This window comes from Primulina tabacum, chromosome 8 (assembly GCF_025594145.1).
Source record: "Primulina tabacum isolate GXHZ01 chromosome 8, ASM2559414v2, whole genome shotgun sequence".
Taxonomy (NCBI): domain Eukaryota; kingdom Viridiplantae; phylum Streptophyta; class Magnoliopsida; order Lamiales; family Gesneriaceae; genus Primulina; species Primulina tabacum.
The window spans coordinates 2,736,781-2,761,059 of NC_134557.1; the positions used below are offsets into that span (position 1 = coordinate 2,736,781).

The 24,279-nt window shown below is 35.2% G+C and overlaps 3 protein-coding genes across 5 annotated transcripts; all 3 read right to left on the reverse strand.

Annotated features, from left to right (window-relative positions):
• Nucleotides 1–435: 435 nt before the first annotated feature.
• Nucleotides 436–8,152, reverse strand: LOC142552928 (ubinuclein-1-like). Of its 2 annotated transcripts, none has more exons than XM_075662855.1 (13): nucleotides 7,493–8,152; nucleotides 7,019–7,117; nucleotides 6,827–6,903; nucleotides 5,765–5,958; nucleotides 5,379–5,695; nucleotides 4,668–4,767; nucleotides 4,458–4,567; nucleotides 4,231–4,314; nucleotides 2,970–3,095; nucleotides 2,614–2,748; nucleotides 2,466–2,513; nucleotides 1,726–1,827; nucleotides 436–1,069 (listed from the first exon to the last, which is right to left on the reverse strand). In XM_075662855.1, exons 1-13 carry the CDS (start codon nucleotides 7,853–7,855, stop codon nucleotides 602–604), a joined length of 2,223 nt encoding a protein of 740 aa, XP_075518970.1. In that variant the 5' UTR covers nucleotides 7,856–8,152; the 3' UTR covers nucleotides 436–601. The 2 variants fall into 2 exon arrangements, with proteins under 2 accessions (XP_075518970.1, XP_075518968.1); XM_075662853.1 differs by having other exon boundaries at nucleotides 4,231–4,317.
• Nucleotides 8,153–9,021: 869 nt separating this feature from the next.
• Nucleotides 9,022–15,477, reverse strand: LOC142552929 (protein EMBRYO SAC DEVELOPMENT ARREST 30-like). Of its 2 annotated transcripts, none has more exons than XM_075662856.1 (11): nucleotides 15,066–15,477; nucleotides 14,555–14,764; nucleotides 14,346–14,433; nucleotides 13,866–13,936; nucleotides 13,700–13,788; nucleotides 13,365–13,608; nucleotides 12,666–12,778; nucleotides 11,455–11,545; nucleotides 10,883–11,008; nucleotides 9,912–10,465; nucleotides 9,022–9,753 (listed from the first exon to the last, which is right to left on the reverse strand). In XM_075662856.1, the coding sequence occupies exons 1-11, from the start codon at nucleotides 15,072–15,074 to the stop codon at nucleotides 9,318–9,320; spliced, it is 2,031 nt and encodes a 676-aa protein (XP_075518971.1). In that variant the 5' UTR covers nucleotides 15,075–15,477; the 3' UTR covers nucleotides 9,022–9,317. The 2 variants fall into 2 exon arrangements, with proteins under 2 accessions (XP_075518971.1, XP_075518972.1); XM_075662857.1 differs by having other exon boundaries at nucleotides 15,034–15,477.
• Nucleotides 15,478–17,192: 1,715 nt separating this feature from the next.
• LOC142552930 (UDP-glycosyltransferase 73B5-like) lies at nucleotides 17,193–19,027 on the reverse strand. Its single transcript, XM_075662858.1, has one exon. The coding sequence runs from the start codon at nucleotides 18,794–18,796 to the stop codon at nucleotides 17,198–17,200; it is 1,599 nt and encodes a 532-aa protein (XP_075518973.1). The 5' UTR covers nucleotides 18,797–19,027; the 3' UTR covers nucleotides 17,193–17,197.
• Between the last annotated feature and the right edge of the window lie 5,252 nt (nucleotides 19,028–24,279).

The following is a 24,279-nucleotide window of genomic DNA, read 5'->3' on the forward strand; positions in this document are numbered from 1 at the left end:
GCTATATGTATTACTTTTTGTTGTGAATATCGGTAGGATTAAACCGTCTCACAGATAAAAATTCGTGAAACCGTCTCACAAAAGATCTATATCTAAATATCGTGGTAATTTAATACATCTAATTTAATAGAGACAACTTGTCAAAACTATGTATATAAATTTTAAAAATATATATTTGTATATAATAGTAATAATAATTTAAATTTGTGAGTGGCCCATGTCACAATTGTAGATCCACCCCCGGCTTCCCAAACAAACTTTGGATAATATTGCAGTGTCGGCCACAATTCCATTTTCGTACACAGATGCAAGCATAACTAATATTGATGCTGGAAAAAACAATTGTTACTCCCCATTATATATAGATGAATGCATAATTAATATTGAACCATAAACCAACAGCCATGGCAAAAGAATTCCACATAGAGAAACCCATCTAAGAAATGCCCCCTGTGAAAACTTACATTAATCACCAAAAATTATCATTCAATTAACAGTAGAGTACAGTATTACCGAAATGAAATCTAAGGTGGGGAAGACGAGAGTCCTCCGTCCTACTTCAAAATGCAGTATTCTATTTCAATCAATAATGTCAATTCAGCTACTCAAAGTTTGAAGATGCAGCTATCTGGATGTTTGATTTAGTGACAGGGGTGGCCACTGGCTTCTTGTGCTTGTGTCTTTCGCCCGCCTGTGGAGGCACCTTCTCAGGGTGGAGCTGACCTTCGACCATCTCTGCTTCAGGCTTTCTTTTTACTTTCTTTTTTGGTAATATATTAGTAGGCCCAGCATCAACAGGATTTCTGCTGGAGTTTCCCTTCGTTTTTTCTCGCTTTGCTTTGTCCGCGTCTTGTATGTCTCCAGAGGAAACTGGCGCACAGGTAGCAGGGTGAGCTACAGAAGCATTGAGGTTTGACTTGCTTGTTGAAGTTGTAGAGTGGTCACGAGAATCTACCGACAATTTTTCTTGAAGATGGGATATCTGAGTAATGTTGGTACTACCTTCCCCTCGAGTGGCATCATCTGTTTTTGGTGTCAAGACCTTCGTCTTCTTAATTTTCTCTTGATCCTAAAAAACAATGAAATAAAGCACAAGCAAGGTGAGAAAAAAGAGAAGAAAACACCTTTCAAAAAAAGAAAATAAAGGAAAAGAAATCAAGCGATGACACTCCAGTAAAAAGTGATGATGATGAAAAGAAATATGGGAGTCTGAACTCTGAAGAAATTATGACATTTTAAACATCTATTAGTCGCACCTTCAAGCATCACAAAGAACACTACACTTGCATAGGCAATAAAAGCAAAGTTTCGGAAAGATTATTCAATGGTAAATAATTTGGTTAAATACTGACAACCGAGCATAAATTTTAAGAGACGAGTATTTTGTAAATGAAATAAGAATATAAGATTATAAAATTTGCACTGCAATAGATAGAAATGCCATGCATTTGAAACAATGGAACAGATTCAGAAACCTGGATATTAGTCGTATTCAAAATATGAGGTATGCTTTCCCAGGTGCCAAATTTTTAAGTAAAACAGGTTTTCAGGAACTGCAATTATATGTTGAACAACCTCAAAGCGACATGTGAGATATTATAAGTATGACTGACAAAGCATTTAAGACAAAAATGCAAAGAAACAACATACGCCGCAGCCACGTACAAAATAAGTAACTGTTGCAAAGTACATTCCTCATGATCTACACAACATAAAAATGCATACCTTTCTCCGGTTGTTCAGCGCCCTCCTCCTATCTTTTGCTCTGGATATTGCGAGTTTAACTCCCTCGGTGTCCATGACTCCACTAGGCCACAATGCTGCAAGCTACAGCGAATATATAAATATATTAAATTTTGGAGATGAATGGTATTTGATCAGCCAAGGAAACAAGTAACTTAACAAATAAATGGAAGAGAGCTAGAAGGATCAATTACAGGACCCAAAAGTAACTGAAAGAAAAATGATAAAGAGAGTGTCAACTTTGTCCAAGAGCTATCATGAGAATAAAACAATGCTCATCTGCACGCATAACAATGACAGAAATCCACAATTTTTTATTATATAATAATGCATAAACTATCTACCTTATCCAAAGACTGACATCTAAAATTAGATCCTATACTACAAATCTCAAACAAATAGCGCAAAAAACAAAAGAATGAATTCAGTCAAAAGGAAATATCAGATTCAAGTCAATACCCTCTCTCCCCTTATCAGGAACAGTGAATCAAATAGAGAAAATGCTTAAAACTTTCCAGGTCATGTTGGTATCCTCATATGCGACCAAGCAAACTCATACACTCTGTTTTTCACATGTAAGAAACTAGTACACCAAATTGCAGAGAACAAATCTACAATCATCTAGGGTACATTACTGGACATTTTATTCCCGCATCACATAAAAGTATTTTTCCAACATAAAGTTTCGAGTATAAATTATCACATTAATAATGTCTTGTTACCTCTTCATACAGCCTTCTGACTGGTGGACCTGATTCTTCTTCCAGTCTCTGAAATGAGAAAAAAAAAAGGAAGACTAGTAACCCTAAACAAAACTCCATTGGATAGGGAAAACACACTTCAATGGAACAAGGGAATCATATGCATTACCTCCACATAAAGGTCATAAAGGTCACAAATCTTATTTTTCAATGCATTGTCAATGCTGTATTTCCGTTTCAAGGCATCTCTATCTCCCCGACCAGCTTCCTGAGAATCAGCAAAAGATGCATTTTGTTGTTCAACCTGTAATAAAAGTCAAATATCAAGTATAGAACTAATACTAACATTCACCCACAAATTTCAGCACAAGCCTCACTGATGCTTGCTGGGTAAGAAAGATATCCAATGCATTCCAAAAGAAGTCGATTTGAAAGATAAATGTCATTTTTTTGATTGCATCAGTAGTATGATGATCAGTCTGAAAAGATCCACACCAATTTGATCTCAACACAGTAAAAACATACTTTAGATTTCATATGCATAATCCGCAGCTTAACCATATCCGTGACTTCTTGTTTTATCTTCTGCAATTGATCATCCTTCTCTTGCTTCACTGACAATCCCATATTAGCCATAACTTTAAGATTTCTCTACCATAAAGACACAATCTCTTGATCAGCTATCACTAAGATATTTCACGTTCACATCACACAAACACGTCGCACAAATAACGAAATGCCGAGACTGAGAAGATTTTGTCAACCTTTCAAATCAGAGCAAAACATAAGGTTCTTGACGAGTATTTCCAACACCCTGACCCACCCACCCCCTCTCAAATATAATCACCTGATCCCCACTCACTAAGTGAAAACTAAACAAATAAATAAAAACAAACATCTGAAATTAAATTACAAGGGGGCTCAAGAATGATCCTTTTTACGATGATTGTTCAATGAAATGGTAGTGTATCTTTGGAGATAAATGCCAAGTAACATCATGTCACCAAGCTTGTTCCTGTCGGTTTAACTAATAACGCAAGCAAATTATCCAGGACTAAGAAAAATGCAAAATAAGAAAATATGGTATTTCACATTAGTAAAATAAGTTCAAAGAGATATTAATTGAGATAGTTTTTCTTATTAATTTTTATTACTAACATAAGATGATCCCACGCATCATAGAAGTACTCATTTTAAGCGATGCAAATAAAGTGGGCACCACAATAGCACATTCATGTAAGAAGTGCATATTATACAAAAAAAAAAAAAAAAATCCATGCATACTAGGTACAGAAATGGACACAAAATCAGTAGGTACTAGATCCTAGGTATTTTACATGCTTCTTTGAGAATAACTCAAAGCTATTTTAGTACCACATTCATTTCCTTGAGTGATCAATCAAATTTGACAATAGTGCTCACTACTCTGGACGTTTCCATCAGATGATATCCATTTCAAAAATGATAACAATCATTCATTTATCTGAGATATGAATCGAGCTAATACAATGAAACGCAATAAATTAGTTTTTAGAAAGTTTTGTAAACAAAAAATGATAACAATCACTCATTTATGTAACATTAAGAGTAAGGTTAATATACTCTATCAATGGTGCAAATACACTTTTACACCCAAAATCTCAAAGAGAGAGAGAGAGAGAGAGAGAGAGAGAGAGAGAGAGAGAGAGAGAGAGAGAGAAATGGAGTTAGTTATAGCAGACAAAAGAAAACACAGGTAAAAAACGTAATATCATGAGTTATTTCTCAATCCAAAATAGGAAAATACTTTTAGTGTCCGAAGTTGCATCAAGTGGCCGACAACGCTCATCAGTCTATTTATCACATCTTTTGGTATTTTTCCATAGTTGACCTGCTGCAGCCCAGACATAAAATACAAAATTTAAATTTATCCTGAGCAGAGATTAAAGAAAACACATAATTATGGGACCAAATTTGAGTACATAAGTAATCAAACAAAGATGCAATTAAATTCTTTTATTGCTCTCTAAATACCGCCAATCGAGCAACTTTAGCCAGCTTTTGCTTTATCTCCGGTGGCAATCTCCTTTTGATAGCTTGTGATGAATTATCAGGATCTTGAACTTCTCTAGATGGTGGTCTGGCTGTTGTTTCATCAATGAGAACAGAACAAGGCGACGTTAGAGCACAAGTCAAATGATAAGGAAGAGAAACTATAGAGTGTAAACTTTATTAGTCATATACATTGAGCAACTATCTTCTCTAACTCTTTAATTGCCTTGTCAAGCATTGTACTCTTTGGTCTAACAGAAGAGCCTTCCTTTCTCTGCATGAGGGGAACCTTCTGTACAATAGTATACAAGGATCGTTAATAACGATAAGAATTAATTGACATTTTAAGTGTAAAACAAAAGGAGAAAAGATGGAACCATCAGAGAAAGATAAACTCGAAATAGATAACTAAAAAAAAATTTCCAGCTCGAACTAAGAGTACAGGCACAGAGATGAGGTACACAATGGAAAGTCGGAAATCTAAAGCAAATTCTAACATCAGTTATAATAGCTGGGCACTTGTAAAAAATGAGTCAACTGACAGCAGTAACCCCTTCAAATATTAATACTAAGGCAGATTCATATGGAATCCCCCCAATCTCAATATTGAACGAGAATTTTACCTAACTCTACAAAGCTATGTACAAGAATTTCAAATGCTATGTACAAGATTTTCAAATGCTATCTCAAACACCAAAATTTTGTATTGATGGAATATCCATATAACAATGATTGAAAGAAAAAGTAACACAAATCTACAAGGTCATGGATGAATCCTACAATATCATGGTCTTAATATTCCAGGCAACTGTTAGAGCTCAACTATGTTGAAAATTACATGACACATTTCAAGCACAACCAACTGTCGAAAACTTAAACAAAGAATTAAAAAAATTTGCTCACATAAGTTTGCAAGAATTCCTTGCTTGCAGGAACATTGAGGTCAAATCTTTCAGCAAGTGCAGCCTTTTCTTTCTGCTGCATAGAGTGATCTGACTCATCGGCATTAGACAGAGGTTTTCCGGATTGGGATTTGTTCTCATATGAATTCCTATCCATTGACCTCCGATTTGCAGTGTCTTGAAGTTCACTACCCTCTTTCTGTTTGTTATTATAGCTCTTTAATGGGAGAACTCCAGTTCTCTGCTGGTCAGCATCCTTGTATGGACCCATGGGATCACCATTCGATGTTCCTGAAGGATCCACTGTAGTTTTGGAACCTGCAATTTAGCCCTTCAATGAGACCTCAGGAACATTTTCTGGAGAAGCCAGAAATCATGTATTATTACCTTGTGCATTTGTTAGAGCCACTCTGTTTGACTGACTAACTATTTTTTTTTCAATTGACGATGCTTTTCTACCTTTGTCCCCTGTCTTCACATGCTTACTTGGATTATGTCCATCATCAAGTCCACCTTGACCTTTAGCTAAATCTTTCCGTCTCCTCTTTTTCGGCTGCTGGTTTGCTGATATAGAAGGTTCTCTGAAATTGAAAATAAAGGTATGTTAGCGTGCCACCACTATCTCGCAAGCAATTGATCAGCAAAATAATAACAATGTATTGCCCCTGTACAGAAAAACTCACAAAGGAAGACAGAGAATTGAAGCCTTTCCATATGATCACAAGAACTGACTGCTAGACCAGGGTTTAATTATTCCTATGAGTAATACAAGTTATGCGCTCAAGGATTTCAGCACAGAGCCTTTGAGAAAGAAAGTGGAATATATCAAAGACTGAGAATCGTAATTACATCATTGTTTTCCAGCTAAAATTTTATCAGAATCATTCTTTAATCGCATTACTGGTAATTAAACTTGGTCTCACTAGCCCTCATGCGTTCGGAAGTTCATCTTTTCTTCAATATTAAGCCTTGAAAATGCAAATGTCTAAAGAGTAACCAACTACACTATCAAAAAGATGCAGTTATGTAGGCAGGTTTTTATCTCTAAAGAGCAACCAGCTACAATTTGAGTACATGCAAATGTCTAAACAGTAACCAACTAAGATATTAATACTTTATTGATTTAAAAATTAAATCGATTCCCTTCCAAATGCAAGTTATCTACTGGAATGCTATAAACAAACAAAGTACAGAATACAATGGCTCATTCAACACAATACATCCTTAGTTTCAAAGCCAAATTCCAAGAAGTCCAAAAAGGGGGTAACTTTTCATGATGTCATAACCAGAACAATGCTAACATGAATATTTGGTTACAGGAAACACATTGCATCAATCATCCAATATGTGTGTTTCACATTCGGAAGTAAGCAAAACGCTGCATCTTAAATATTGTTTTTCCTGCAAAAAATATCAAATATTAATAAAAGAACATCCAAAATAACTCACATGCGCTCCAACTTTCCACGATTCACAAAAAATCCATCATGTTTTATCGCTGAGTTATCAACCTGGAAATAGTCGTCCTGCATAGAAGTAATACTCATTTATTATCTAACCATGCAAAAGCTGCAAATCAAGACCCTCAACAAAAACTGCCGGTTTAGAAAACATAGAAGAAGAATAAAAAGTAGCACCCACCAACTCAGCATCATCTATGAATGAATCATCTGTATCATACTCATCATCATCAGGCACATCATCTAGGACAACATCCTCCTCGTCACTACTTCCATTACCCTTTTATTTCCACAAAGAGAAAGCACATAGAATCAATAATCAATTAAAGCTAAATAATAATAAAAATCGCAAGTAACAACCATACAGGAGCTACAGAAACATCCTAATGGACGTCTTATAAAACACCAGATAATTCAACGCAACACTATCCATAAGTCTCTCACATAATGGGGAGCCTATTCAAATGTTTAATCCAGAAGTGCATAAAGAAACTTAAATACCATTCTATTTCTAAGTGATTAACATTAAACAAATTCAATTTAAATCCAAAGACACATAGTAACATTAAATAAAACTCAAGCAAATGCGACAACTAGCACTAAAGAGAATTCAATGCAATCAATCAGCATTAAATATAACCGAACTACAACATACCGCATACATACGCTCGATTCTCTCTATCACATTGTTCAAACGGTTGGATCCAGCCTGCGCTTGTGAATCTTTGGCTTCATTCTCGGCAATCGTGCGCTTCGAAGAAGAAGCCTCTGAGGACGGCGGCAACGGTGCCTGTGAAGTGGGCTGCTGGGCCTCCGAAGACGGGCCCACAACTGACAGGTCGGTCCCGTTGGCCTTATTGGAAGTAGCCTCTTTAAGGAGTTTTTTCCACGAAACTATCGTGGTTTCACCCGGCCTCAATTCCACCCGGAAACGGAGGCGGCCTCCGGCGGATTCGAATGACGATGCGGGTTTGGACCCGGAACCCGATTCGGATCCGGCTCCACCGCCTTCCACCATTGAAATTAGGTTTTGTACGTCGTTTGCGGAGGTTATAATGGGTATTCCCTATCAGTGAAGTAAAGAATTTCGATTCATAAATTGGGAATTTGGAAAAACCCTAAAGTGGAGCTGATGAAGGGAAAGGGTAATTTTGCTGTATTGTACCTATTATGGGTACAGGGATGTTCGCGAGTTATTTGGATATTGTTTGATAAAAAAATCATTGGAGAAGTTCAGGCTCAAAGATATTCAGCTCGGTCGGGAGTTCGCGAGTTTGTTTGTGAGCATACTAGTTTTTTGGGTTATAGAATTTTTGTCCTACATCACGCATATTTCTTAAATTCTTAGATGTTAGTTGGCTTTTAGATTAAAAGTGCTCAACCGAATTCAAACTATCAGTGGACGTGGTAATTTTCAAACGAGTCGAGTTCGAATTTAATGATAAAAGCTCGAGTTTATATATATTTTTAAAATATTTGTCCAAACATATTCTTACATTTCTTAATTTATTATCTGGAATTCATATTAACACAATAATAAAATAATATAGAAACGTTAAACATATCCAACTGAGAATATGTTGAACAAGTTCTGGTACAACTATATCTGCTATGACTGATTCACAAGAATACAAATTGTTCATACAACATGCCATTTGATTCTAAAATAAAGCCTATCAAGATCTGTAGATGTATCCTCAAATTGTGTTCCAAATATGATACATAGTGACTGAGAATTCGAATTCATAATTCGAATAGGCTTCAAACAGACCATATAGTTGTCACTCATGGCAAAAAGAATATCAAGCCATAGAGCTCAACTGAAAGGGCAAGAAAAAATAGATGGTCTAAACTCTCCAAGCCTACGACACGTTGCACACATCTCTTGCCGAAAACAGAAGGCAAGTGATCCTTGACACCAACCATGGAATAAAATTATTTCATTAAAATGTAAGGTTTTGATACCGAGGCCCATGACCCACAGGATCTATGTGGTCGGAAGAATTGATGAGCTCGGCAAAACACCTGAAGTGAGCCATGTCGGCTGTTGGATTACAATTACAGTGAAAACTTTTTAATTGAAAATCACATAATAAAATATGAAATGAGGTAATATTAAATGATTGATTGTTAATCCAGGTTCTGGTAACAGCGAGTTTTGAAACTATATTTAAAATCAAAGAATAATCGAAACGAATAAATCTGCATTCCATTATCAACTTGTTAAAACGCCTAAAAAGAATTGGGAAAATTTGATACAGGTTGAATTTTCTGTGGAAAAAAGGGGAAACAAGAAATATTCATCTTTCTATACGTTGAGATTCCATTTACGAACCCTACAAAAATTGCAATGGCCCTGTAGAAAATACATGCATGCTGTTGCCATCGCGAGCTAGAAATCCAGCAACAAAGTATCCATCTGTTAAGCTTGTGCTGGGAATCCATGGTAATATATCGGGTGTATGTTTCTATAAACAATCCTAATCGTCAGGATCCATTTCCTCGTCCTGCTCCGATGTGGGGACAGTGATGGGTTGGCTACTTTGATCAGACTCCAAAAGTCCTAAATCAGTTTCATCTTCTGGCGTTTCAGACTCGTCAGCAATGTCATCTTGTGATTCATCGCTGTTAAGACCTTGATCCAATACTTTGGGGCACTCGTCCTGCCCCTGATACAGAATTTGGAGATTACTGCCCTTTCTTGAATTACCAATCTCAGTATTCTTGAGAGTTGCACATGAGCATTCGGGTATGGGGTGAGAAAGGAAAGAGTTTGGTCTTGATAGAAGAAACTCTCGCATAACGCCATCTTCTGTTGTGCTTTTGTTTAAGTGTTCTCTAATGGAGAGTGTCAAATTGAGTCGGGAATAGTAAAGATTATCTCGAGTACTATTGATCAGTTGAGCGAGATATTTTCTGGGTAAATGGACAGAAATATGGAAACGAAATTAGAGGGGTAAAGAAAAAACCGTGTAAAAGAAGCATGTAAAATAAGTAGAAACAAAATTCAATATTAGCGTGTAAGACTGCAAGTATTGGCCTCTTGACAATTGAAAGACAGTTTTACGGTTTACCTGTCAGGTCTGTACGTTCTACTGGAAGCCATCTTATACAGGCGGTGTCCCATTATCAAGCTGGAAAAATCTGGCCATCCACTGCCATCGTTGTCAAAACCGGGAAAGAATGCATCAGCTTCCACAGAAACAATATAATCAATAGCATCCCACAGCAAACGATGCGCTCGGTTTCTTAAATCGTTTGGTGAAGGCTCAGGTTCAGAATCCTTCTCAGCAATCCAACCATACCAGCCTTCTTTTTCGTGTCGATAAATAGGTCGGTCAGGAGGTGGAGGAAGAGGCCTAGGACGAGGGCCAGCTTTTTCCCATTCTTTTTTTAATTGTTTTGCACTGTGTGCTGGAGGGAATTCAAAAGAATCCAGAGGAAGTGGGGTTTCTGGGCCAACGATTTTGGCCAGCTCTTGTTTACTGCACAAAGAAGTACGATCCACTAAGTTGGTGTACATGGCACGCAAAGGAATCACAACTCTTTGACCACCAAAGGTTTCAGAACCTGCCAAGTATATTCTTGTTCTTGGAGGGTAACCCAAAGCTCGAAGGAGAAGTCCAACCTACATTATCATACAAGATGACAGAAACCCATGATTAACTCACACACGAATAAAAACTAAAGATGAAGGTAAATGCAGTTCCTAGAAGAAACATGAATGGAGGAAGAAAAAGTGAGCGCAAAGGTTGCAAATGATGCAAAACAAACGTTATTTCTTCATCATTGCGTTGAATCTACACCACATAAAATCAGTCAGTATTCTATAGAAACCATGAAAAGATTGGACATAGGAAAAACAATAAAATACTAACACATTAAAATCATAGCGAACACATTTGGTCGATTCCAATTGAATGGAGATCACCCGCAAAAAACATCAATCTTATGTTTCTAAATAGTTAGGGTATTACACTTTTTTCTCTGAATCAGGAAAAAAAGAATTTCCAAAATAAATGATTGGCACTGTGAACGATGGTACCTCTTCAGGCATTAATGGGCATGAACCATTGGCTTTTAGGCTGTGTGAATCCACACTCTCTTCTTTTATTATGCCTTGTTTGATCATCTGTTTTCGCCGGAATTGTATGAGTTCTGTGTGTACGTCCTGCATAAAAATAAACTAACCATTAGGGCAAATTTACAAAATAGACTATAATAGCACTGTTCACTTCTGCAACTAACTAAATACAAATGTCATTAAAAGAAGATCTACTAGAGGCACAGGCATGCATAGGGAAGTACGAGGATGGGAGGGTGGTGGAGTCTAATAATAAAGAGTAATGCCCTCCTTCCTACTATAACAAAAAGTGCCTAGTGGAAGTGTAAGACATCAATACAATAGACAACTCCCATTATTACAACATGAATCACCAGATCAACTAGAACTGTTTCCATTGCAAAAAAGATGGTATGTTCAGGAAAAAAAATTGGGTCAAAGACGTCAAATTCACAACTATTTTTATCATTTGTAATCTAGAAATCAGAAATTAAGAGCATAGTTGATGAAAACTGGAGATGGATGGTGAAAACATGATAAAGATGTAAAGATACCTGGAAAAGTTCAGCACAATCATGATATGCTAGGACATCCCTCTTCAAACCAGGATGATAAGCGAGATATGGTTGACCTGACCCTCGTAACCTATAGACGAGAAAACGTAATAAGAGCATAGAGTAATCAAAATATCGTTCAAAAAAGCATATGACTAACATTTGCATGAAAAACATCCCAAATTGAATACATGAAATCCAATCTGAAAAGTTGATGGAGTTATACAGAAACCAGTAAGTATAATAACACTCTCTCTACAAAAATAATTAAACATTATTCATCGTACTAAATACCTTATTTCACCCAGGAGCATAATTATTTAACACGCAGGGTATGCTAAAGCACACCATTTCTCATGAAGCTGTTGGCATACGGTGTGGCGTGTGGTTTACAGACATAAGCCGCACCATGCATGAATTTTTAGAATGTGCACATATAAATGAAATTTACTACGATCGTTTGCAAACTGTAAAAACCTAGGAACGTGAAATTGAGTCAAAATTTAAACTTGCTGGATTGTTTAAAAAAAGACAACTGAGGAAGTGTGCTGGAATTAAATTGCTGTAAACAGAGAGAAAGAATGGCTGCTTGGACTTTTGTTGCCGTGATTGGGAAATAACAAAAAAAAAAGAAGAAAGAAAACTGTTGTGCAATTGAATTGCGGTGAGAAGCAAAAGATAGAAAAGAGATTGTGCCAAGTGTTACTTGAATGATCAAGGGTTTGAGGAGGGGTGGGTTGTTGTGGATCATTGGCATTGTTCTATGTGGGCTGGCCAAGGTTATTTTTTCAAGAAGACACACGCATTTCGGGCTTCAATTTTCCTCACCTGGACTTTTGCATGACTTGAGCCCAGTATAAGGCACGCAAAGTCGCGTGTGCATGCATTTAACGACTATGCCAAGAACACAGCAATTTTGATACACTTCGAGGAAAAGAAAAAGCAGTTTTCATGGTCCCTCAAAATATTGATAACACCTCCAGCAATTCCAGCCTACTTCGAAATGACTGCAAGTATTTGATTTGAAAAATTACTAAGGGAAAATCCGACTCCTTTTACCACTTTATTGGTGAAAAAACATAAGTTGGCTTCTTTGGTAATTATGAACCAGAAGCAAATAACTATAATTAGCAACCAAAACATCAAATTGCCACCATAAATCATGTCCCAAACTGACAAAAAAAACCACGGAAAGCAATCACACAACTCACCTCTTCACGATCTGGTTCCCAACTTCAACAATTTCTGAACGGAAATGAAGTGCATGATATGCAACTCGACATCTGAGCCTTTGGTACTCAACCAGGCTTGAGGGAAGAATCGACTAGGAAGCAGAAGAGAAAAAAATCCTATTGTAATCAGAGAGAAGGCAAGGGCATGGTAAAGCATCAAAGAACAGGAAAAACAATATCGCCTCTATGATACTGACTCAAAAGGTCAAAACAGTCAGATTAGTAGATATTTAGAAAAGGGCGAGAGATCAAATAAGCAGAACTGTAAGCTGGTTAGAATGCTGATGATATCATTAACAGCATAGTTTTCAATGATTGTACTGCCCTAGATATAAACCAATAAAAAAAATTATTCTTTTATTGTCTCTATCTCTTAACTTAATGACCCAAACTAGATAATACACCGGTTCTGGTTATATCCCTTTATCTAGGGTACTGGAGATGGTATCAGTTCGCCATAACAGTGCATTGAATAAATTTTGTAGTTACACACTTTAGTCTTTCCATTTGCTGAGATTTAGTGGAGTAGCTAAAATCTAAAGTCCCCTAGCCATCGTTCAATAAAAGAGCTTTATGTCTAGTCAATTTGGACATCAATATCTATAGAACGTAATCATGGTTTCTAAAACCATAATACCATATACATCTATCCAGAAGATAAATAGAGAGTATGTGTACCTGTAGGCATCCTCCATCAATAAGTATCAAGCCAATGACCTTAGCACTCTTTAATTTTGGTAAAACATCCTGCAGATAATAATTGGGAGAAGACAACCTTTTGGGTTTAAAAATTGGATATTGCTTGCGCTTCCTGCCCTCCATCAAGTCATGAGGTAGGTTTTTTGCAATAACCACATCATTTGCTAGGACTGATATGAATCGTTCTTCGTTGTAAAGATACGAAAAACTCTTGAACTTGGAACTGCCACCAAGATAATTAATGCAACTTAGAATTCATACAAGCACAATGTGATATTTTTATTCATCCGCCTTCTTTCAAACTTAGTAAAAACCTGATTCCTTTTGATTGAGTACTTTCTTGAATCTCCGGGATGACAAGAGTAGCATTTAGAAGCCTGGAAACTGCGACCAGATCACAGATCTAGCAAATTTACAGCCCTTTAGGAACTTCACATTGAAAAGAGATAAAGATGTTTCAGAGGAGAAAGCGGAGATTACCGAGGCTTTAATCTTCTCAAAGTCACCGTGAACTTTAGCATATATGAAACCGTTGTTCTGCTCGTGTGGAACTGAAACAGGAAAAAATCAGTTTCCCTGAAGTGTAAAAGTAAGATGGGATTTTAAGGCAAGTTTTAGAGGGGCCATTGAATCAACAACGCGAAACAAATCCCCACTATTTTCATTATTTTGAACGGTGGTAAATTTTCACGATGATCATGCTCACACAAGTATATGTAAACAATGCAACTTTGGTTGAATGGACATACCGTTTGACATTATATCCAAAAATAGTAATTTCAAGCCCAAATTATTTTAAAAATAAACAAACTATAACAAAGGGAAAAAAATGGATTACATTCAGAAACAAATGCTGAGTGAAAATGGTTGGCCATTAGTAGCGACATATTGGATATCAGGCTCTGAATAATACCGTAAGCGAAGTGATCATTCCCAAAAGAAATATGCACGGTAAATTACCAGGATAAGGCATACTTCTCGGATTTGCATAAGGCTGCAAGGCCTCCAGAGCCTTCACCTTGCCCCACAGCTTCCTATATCCAGCACCCTTGAGAAGCATCCAACAAAATTATTAACATGATATAACAAATCTCATATGTCACACAAAATCTTTAATCTGAATTGGTAAAGTAAAGCAATTCACAAATTTAATTTAGCAATTATTTTACCTTTCTGCCAGGTTTTTCAGGGTAATTCAAATCCTCGGCAAAGGCCGAAATGGAGCTATAATGCATCATACTGGCGCTGGACTTAGCAAGAAACAAGTGCACCAACAAGGACATAAATGATAATACCAGTCCACCCAAGGCCGCCCATTTTATTTTGGATTTCATTCTAACCCTTAAAGCCAGCCAAAATTGATCTCTGCTCCCGCTACACTACACATCAGTATTCACATTTGAATGTTCAATAATCCCGGAAAAAGAAAAAATAAACTATATAAACCACAATCAGCATAAATGTTAAAACCAAAGCTCCAAAATTTATACGACTATTTAATTCACTCAACTCCTTCCACATCTCACACACAAAACAACAATTCTTCCACTAGTATTAACATCTAGTGCCCATTTTGAAGACAACTATGGTCAAAATAATAACAGACCAATCGATAAAGATTAAACCAATAGAAAAAATGTAAATAAACCGCAGTGACAGGAAATTAAGATTGTTACTGACAGAATGCATCAAACAACACCATGAGACCGGAGCCTCCCAACAAATTATCCACAGTGGCGCAAGTTGGTGGCGCTGGGTTCATCACCAGATCACGGATCGGCTGATTCGACTCGGTAATCGACTCATCTACACATCTATTTGCGAAAGGAATTAAACAAAAGCAAAATCACGAAACCCTTTTCCGTGTACAATTGACTCTTTTGCTGGATCGATGCCCCCAAAAGTTTCGTAAGCAGCGATATTATAATATTATATATCAGACGCTGCTGGATCGTTTACTTTTTACAAATCCAAATATAATAGTAAAAAAATTGGAAAAACAAAATGTTCTTAGATTGGAGAATCGAGGATTGAAGGTGTAATCAATTGGCTGGGGTTTAAGATCTATATACCAAATATCATGAAAATCATTTTTTTAGCAAAGATCCACATGCGTGATAACGTTATCCTACATATAAAAAATAAAATGAAAAGAAAAAATATTTTATAAGGACTTGCTATATATTAATATAATATTTTAATAATTTGAGTTAATCATAAATGTTATAAATTGATTTTTATAAGAGTTTATTGTGCAGTCGCAAACTCTTTATTTGATGATGAATAGAGTTTAAATAAAAATTTTGTTGTCGTTTCCATCTAAGTGGCACGACACCTTGGTGGTCAAAAGCTGGACCAAATCCTTTAAAGAAGCCTTGTAAGTGGATGGTAAGCCAGCCTCGAACATACGGCTCACATTCTGGGGTTTTTGATAAAATCAGTTTCTTTATCTCAAATTCTTTATTTGATTTTCGCAATTTGAGATAAAGAAATTGATGGTGAATAAATAGTTTGAGATATATGCCTAAATCAGTTTCATCTTCTCGCGTTTCAGACTCGTCAGCAATGTCATCTTGTGATTCACGCAAACTATTTATTTAGACGAAATGTTATAAATTGATTTTTATAAGAGTTATCTGATTTTTTCGCGTAATCCAGAGCACCTCCAGTGCAATCTGGTGACAAAGACAAAGACTATAAGCTCATAGGATTGATGGTGAATAAAGAGTTTGAGATATATGCCTAAATCAGTTTGAGATAAGAGTTAGAGATATATGCGTCAAACTGCGGTTTAGATTGCACTGGAGGTGCTCTGGATTACGCGAAAAAATCAAATAACTCTTATAAAAATCAATTTGTAACATTTATAACATTTCGTCTAAATAAAGAGTTTGCGTGAATCACAAGATGACATTGCTGACGAGTCTGGAACGCCAGAAGATGAAACTGATTTAGGCATATATCTCAAACTCTTTATTCACCATCAATTTCTTTATCTCAAACTTTTTATTTGATTTTCGCAATTTCTCGAATAATCTTATGAATTCTATGCATTTAGACATATAGTATTGATAATTTGAGATAATTCTTTTGTCGAGTATCATTTTTATGCATTTTATTTTTTTGAAGGTTTGTTGTGCATACTCATAAACTGTTAGCATAGAATAAAGTAGAGACTCAATTGAAATCATCACATTTTTTGTTTATATTTGTATAAACTCACATTGATGTAATTATTACGTTTCATAACCATGGTGATTGGTGATTTTGTTTATATTATTTTAGATGAGCAACAATCGCAATTAAAATATTATAATCTTGGTGATTTTGTATGCACTAATTCAAACTAACAATTCATAATTTTATTAAAATATTTTATTGATATAAGTAAGTAGTATTAAAAAATTAATATATTATAAATTAAATAAAACAGAACAAATGTTAAACCAACTATTAAAGAAAAATAATAGATAGTTAAACAAATGAATCACGAAAATGGAACATGTGTGTTCATAGGAAAAATGTATTTTAGGATTTTTTAATTAAATAAGACATAATGCAAAATGTGTAATAAAGAAGGCCATTTTTGAAATTATGACTTTGAAATAGAATAGAATAATCAATTTCTTTTTTTTTTTTAATATTCCGTATTTTGTTTCTTGTTAACAATATATTAATATTCCTCATTTTGTTTCTTGTTTTTTTTTTTACTTTTGTTTGAATAAAAGATGAGTTTCTTTCGTGTGATTTGTTGAACTTGCAAAGACCGATTTTACTCAATAAAATGTAAGTTTATCTTTTAAAAAATAAGCTTAAATTAAACTTGTAAAAATTTTGTTGTGGCTGTTTCCATCCAAGTGACACGACACCTTGGTGGTCAAAAGCTGGACCAAATCCTTTAAAGAAGCCTTGGAAGTGGATGGTAAGCCAACCTCGAACATACGGCTCACATTCTTTGCTCTTTCATGTGCTGCTTTATCTTCCATCAGCCTATCGATCTCTTCCAGTATGTCGCTCTTCTTCACCATCTCTGATGAATTATCACCACTCGTAACCATGGCTCCTATCTTCAGGTAATCCACCACAAGTTTCGCAATATAGAATTGGTCGCCCCTGATCGGCCAAGCCAAGATCGGAACTCCCCGCCCGATTGCCTCCACGCTCGAATTCCAGCCGCAATGGGATAAAAATCCGCCGGTTGAGGGATGACTCAGTATAAGTAGCTGAGGAGCCCACCCCATTATAATCATCCCTCGTTTTCCAACCTTTTCTTGCAATCCTATGGGCTTATAGCCTTCTTCTTCATCGTTTGGACGACTAGGTTTGTCGCCAAATAGCAGTGGAGGTGGTCTGGATTTACCAGAATTCGGTTGGATCACCCATACAAATGCCCACCTCGACTCTCTCAGTGCATCGGCTAGTTGCCCGTATTCTTCCATCGTGGGTCCAACTTCGCTGCCAAATGATATGTAAATGACGGATCGGCTGGGCTTTGAGTCCAACCATTGGATAACTTCATCCTCTGTGTAATTCGATTTACGGTTCGATGATCTACTGTCCCGGTCGCGACTGAATGTTTCGGTTGATAGCCAGTATGTTTCCGGCAGCAATGGACCGATGCCGAATACTGGTTTGTCTACTTGATTGGCTAGATAGTCGAGAAAAGGACACTCTAGATCTTGACACGTGTTGAACAGCAAACCTTTGAAATCATCTGCCTCTTCCAGCCAACCAGGTGCCTGGCCCGGTTCACGGTGGCCAAAACCGTGCCTCCCACCTGGACCACGGTGGCCAAAACCGTGCCTTCCACCTGGACCACGGTGATCGGATTCACTAGCACCATCCGGGCCTCTATGGTTCCGCCTTCTAGTATCGGAGTATCTGAGCGCCACGCAGTCGGGTAACCCAGTCAGCAGCCGTGTCTCCCCCGGTTTCATATTATTCACGTCGGCTTTCCACGCGGCGTGCTCCGTAGCTGCGGAGACGGCACCGGAAGTGAAGAACGAGAAAATGGGTATATTCTCTCTTATGAAAATGTTCTTGCACCAGCTCATCATAGAGTCCATCACCACACATCCTGGTCGGGTCTTGGCCGGGACATTATTATATCTCTCAGAAAGAAAAACCTCAATCCCCTGTGCCAGTTGCTGATTCAGGTGATCCCGGTTATGGCCATGATCGGGTCCATTAATCCCTGCAGCTTCGGTTGGCGGTCCTTCGATGTGAAGCACTTCAATAGAGGGGTGGTGCTGGTGGAGAGCAGAAGGAATAGAGGAAGATAGATGGGAAGGGATGATCAAAATGAGTCTGGATTTGGTATAAGGAGAAAGGTACTTGCAGAGCTCCACGCAGGGATTGAGGTGACCCTGGCCGAAAAATGGCAATACCAAAATTTCCCCGGTGGCTTCCATTATACAATTTGGATGTTTTGATAATACAGAGTATTATATATATATATATATATATATATATATATATATATCAAAGGAAAGCGCAAGAGTAGAACAAAAGATGAATTAGTATTCCACCAGAAAAAGAAAAGATGAATCAAGTACGTAGACTTGGAGGACAAGTCATTCTTAGGAAGGCTAGTCCATTTTTGAGACTAGAAGGTATCATAATCTTTGACGGATTGGCAAACAACAAAAAACGTGTATATATATGAACACAACACAATTAAGTAACATAGTATATATATATATGTGTTACTTATATATATATATATACTATGTTACTTAATTGTGTTGTGTTCACACACACACACACATATATATATATATTAAAAAGTGACGTTAAGCACTTGATGATCACTATAAATGTTGCTTGCGTCGAACAAACGCATAATTATCCACACGATAAATGGGCTTCCACATCATATTAGATTAATAACTACAAAAAATTTATGTATGAAAATATACTTTTTTTAATCTCAAAACAAAAAAAATATTTTTTTTTATTATTTCCATTCGTCTTCTCTAAAACAAATTACACTCCTTTTTCGTATAGATATAATTCTAATAATGATAATATGTTTATATACATTAAAATCTTAATTATTTTTGTTTACTCATTCTGACATAACAAATCAAACATATATTTTGTTTTCTAAAATCAATACCCAGAAAACATTTCTCCGAGATTTTTCCCAAAGACAATCAAAACAAAAACTGCACACAAGATATAATTTTTTCATTGGAAACTCAATTTTTGGGCCAATATTATATATATATATATATAATTTTTTCATTGGAAACTCAATTTTTGGGCCAATATATATATATATATATATATATATATATATATATTATGAAACGTGCATCCAATTCTGGGCTCAAATTTGATCCAATTAGAAATGTACCATTTATATATGTGTATTATATAGTTATTACAATAAATATATGTTCACTATATCAAAATTATTTTAGACGACCTAGTATTTTAGGGCTTTGCATTATAGCGACATTAAATCTTCGTTAACAGTGATGATCGTTATATTTATCAAAGATAGCGTGTTTTCCAATCTTAAGGCAATGTTTGTTTAAAACATAGATGTGACAGAATAGGCGATAATGGGATTACCGTATAAAAATATCATTAATTTTTTTAAAACAAAAAAGGTAACAAAAATTTTAGACCGTACTGTAAAACTAATATTGTTCGACGAGTTTTGATCCGGAAGAAGTGATTGAGATGGTAAATATATACCTGAAGGGACATTAAACTTCGAGAAGATGAGTTGGTTCGATAACATGTTAATCATAAACCACTCGTCTCATTGTAATAATAAAAAAATATTCATCTCAATTAACATTTTACATCCAATAAAAATTCATCAAAACAATCAAATATGACATCATCATTATTTCAAATATCTCAATTCAAATAAACCATAAATAGAATTTAAAATTTTTTTATGACGCGAAAACTTACTGCTGCTATCATTTGATGCGTACGGAGTGAATTTTTCAACTAATATAATAGCTTCTAAACTATGTTAGACGGATAAAATATACTAAACAAAAATTGTTGGCATGAGAACAAATTTAGTGTATTTGGTAGTTAACATATGGAAAGAAACAAACAAGTCCTCACCCCCATTTACAATTACACATCACACACAAACAAAAACCTATTCGGCACTTCGAGAGATCATTAATTAGTGGGCTTCTCGGAATATCCTGTCAGATTTTTTTGCACACAGTGAAGATCCTAATTTATGTCTCGGGCTCCAATAAGAACTCCTGATTTATTGTCCCCGAAAATATCTAAAGTTACTTTCCCCCGTTTCGTTTCTTTTCATTTCATTTCATTTCATTTTTCCGATGTATGCTTAAAAGACAGGGTCACACCACGTGACGACATCGATTATACAGAGTAGAGGACGAAGTTAGAAAATAGAATTTACGAGAAAAAAAATTTGAAATTTTTAGGGGTTGCAAAAACAGATATTAGGAGGAAATGTGAAAAAAATAACAATTAATTTTAGAGTTTTAATCAATAAAATTAAAAAATTTAGGAGCAGTCGCACCTACCTGTCCCCTTGGCTCCGTCTCTGAACAATTAATTATCTAGATTATGGTTATGTAGAAAATTTAAAGATTTTTTTTTTTTTGACATTTATAAATTATGTTATGGTTTAAATAGTTCGGAAGTCGGCAGCTGAACCTCCGTGGGCAAGCTAAATCAAGCAATAAAAGTACGATAGAAATGTGATGCAAGAATACAATGCAACCACAAATGTCACTTTCATTATTGCCTTTGGCATCAACAAGTTTTAAGAATGGAGTCACGTCGGTGCGATGAAGTTAAAGCGTAAGTTACGTATATATATAGTAGGGGAGTAAAGGATAAGATAGATGGGGATCTAAAGTCAATTTTAGCTAGGTTGATTTGTTGGCTCTTTGGATTAAACACCCAACTTTTTTTTAATGAAAAAATGCAATTTTCTTTGTTGTCGAAATTAAGTTTTGTTTTTTAATTTTTACAATTTCGATAATTTTTTTATTTAAGTTTTGTTTTTTAATTTTTGACAATTTCGATGATTTTTTATATAAAAAATAATTACATAGATTTTTTATATGTGAGTGTCACGTTGAAAAAAACAAAACAAAACAAAAAAAATAATAGACTAAAAATAATATTTGACTATATTACTAAAATCACATGTTGGAACATTTCATGTTCGCAATCTTGATTTTGATGTTAACAGAACTTGTTAGTTTGTTTCTAATGAATTGAACTAAGTACGAAGAAAGCTATCGAGCCTAAACTGAAAGCCCCAACTGATTGCCCAAACTGAACCAGTTCAACTGATATATCAAAGGTCAGTTCAACTGATTGTCCAGCTGATAGGTAGTTCAGCAGAATACCTTCAGAAGCCCGGCCAGCTGATGAATAGCTCAACCGATGAAGAGCTCAGCTGACCAGTTCAGCAGAATCAGTGAAATCAGTTCAGCTGACGAGCCAACTGATTTTACCACACTAGTTCAAGACTAGTTCAACTGACCAGTTCAAAACATCAGTTAGGAGCCGACAAATTTGTAGAACAAGACAAGCTTATCTAAGTGGAATCCAGCTGTGCCTACTAAGGAAAACAATTGTCCCGTCAAAGAACAATAATGGACGTTGCAGCAAAACTTAAAGTCAAGGCGTTTCATAATGATTGTCAGAAAGGACAAGACACAAATTTCGAGGAACAGATTCAAACTGCAACGAACATATTTGATGAGTCTTGGTGTACGGTCAAAAAGTCTCTACAAATACAATATCAATACCATCAACAAACAAGTGTGTGAAGATCAGAAAAAAAGAGAAAAATAAGGCATGCCAACAATTTAGTCTATAAGCAAAATTCTCAGTGTGTGAGAATACTTTCGTGTTGTATTTATAAGACCAGTTCTCACACACACACACACACACACCATCACTCACACATACAGAAAATTGAGCGTACTGATAAGCTGAGTGAGTCTTGCATAAAGACGTTAAACTTGTGTATGTAGTCTTTAACACATATACGTTAAACAAGTGTTGGCTGAAAGATGCTGCTTTCGGTCTAGACTAGGAGTTCAGTTAGACAGTAGTGCAAGTCATAAACTGAGTGAGTTTATACAAGGTGTTGTATAAATCAAAATCTTCTAGTGGATCCTACCCGATGTGGCAGAAGGGATGATAGAACGTAACTGATCCTTCATCACAAGAAGACGACAAATATTTTAGACCAAAGTTGCAATTTTGACATTTTTTTAAGAAATGTGTACATGTCATATTATTACTATTATTATTTCAAATGAGTTCGGGTCACATTCTCGTTAGTTTAAATTGTTTAAAATAAATATAAGGCATAACATTAATATAAATGTGACAAACTTTAGGAAATTAAATTAATTCAACTATAATGGTCGTGAAAATGTTTATCGAGAAAAATTTTAAAATTTTAAATTTTTTAGTGGGATTCACTACCATCTTTTAGGATATGCATTCGCTTATAATCGAACCGACCGAACCAGAATTAGCAAAATCAAATAAATTTATTTGTTTTGATCAATTGACTGATACAGTCTTACCAAATTTCCAATTTAATTCGATTATTACGGTTAAATTGATTCGCAACCCTCATCCTTGTACCAGTTTGAACCAAAATTTTGGATTTTAAATTTCGATCTTATCCTATAATTGAAGGTTGGCTGGATATTTATTTATCATTTATTAGCACAAAAATATATATGAGACAATCTCACATGTTAATTTTGTGAAACCAAAATTTTATTTCGGTCACATTTGAAAAAATATTATTTTTTATGTCAAAAAAATTACTTTTTATTGTAAATATATACAAGATTGACTCGTCTCACGAATAACTATTATTGAGAATGTATCACAAATGACCTATTTATTTGTTAGTTATTGTATATAGATAGTATATACTACTAAACCAAATTGAGCCCTCGAGTTCTCAAATGCCTTATTTTTTTTTATTAGGTTTTTTGTGAAACAGTCTTGTGGATCTATTTTCCGTGAGATGGAATTCGATCGATATTTAAAATAAAAATTAATATTTTCATAAAAAAATATAATATTTTTTTCATGAATCAGGTCGACTTAAATATATATATATATATCACAAAATTAACAATTAAAACGATTTCACATGAGTTTTTTTTTTTCCCTTTCAACAACTTCGAGTTTTTTTAATTAAAAAAATCACTACATTCATGTATGAAAAATACGCAAAATGTAAATAATGATAACACGTTCCAAAGTAATTGAATACTCCGTAACCAACGATTTTATTGCTTCTATTTTTTTATTCATCGTCAACTACATGCAACCCGATAAAACGAAGTAACGTTGACAAAAATATTTATGGGATTAATTAAAAACGTAAATTGACAAAAAAAAAAGTAAATAAATTTGCTAAGAGTTCCAAATTTTGATATTAGTTTGGGCAAAACATAATGGTTAATATAATTATTTCTCTCTTATTTACTATGTAATGACATATTCAAGCTACAGTACTATATAATATGGCTAAAGCTGCGTATGAACAGGAAACTCGTTTTCATACAAATGAAATAAATAAATAAATTTCATCTCCATCTATGAAATTTATATTTCAAGTATTACAAAACTCACGCGAGATCATCTTACAAATCAATTTTATGATACAGATCTCTAACACGGTTCGTTTCATGATAAAATATTACATTTTACGCTTAAAATATTATTTTTTATTTTAAATATAGATCGAATTAATCACTCTAACGAATCAATTCGACCACTAGCCTCGTGTTTACGAGTGCGGTTGTGAGCTACTTAACACGTGAAAAGACTTGGTTTCAACCGACACAATACATCAAATTAAAGGGTCACCATTAACTTAAAAATCAAATGG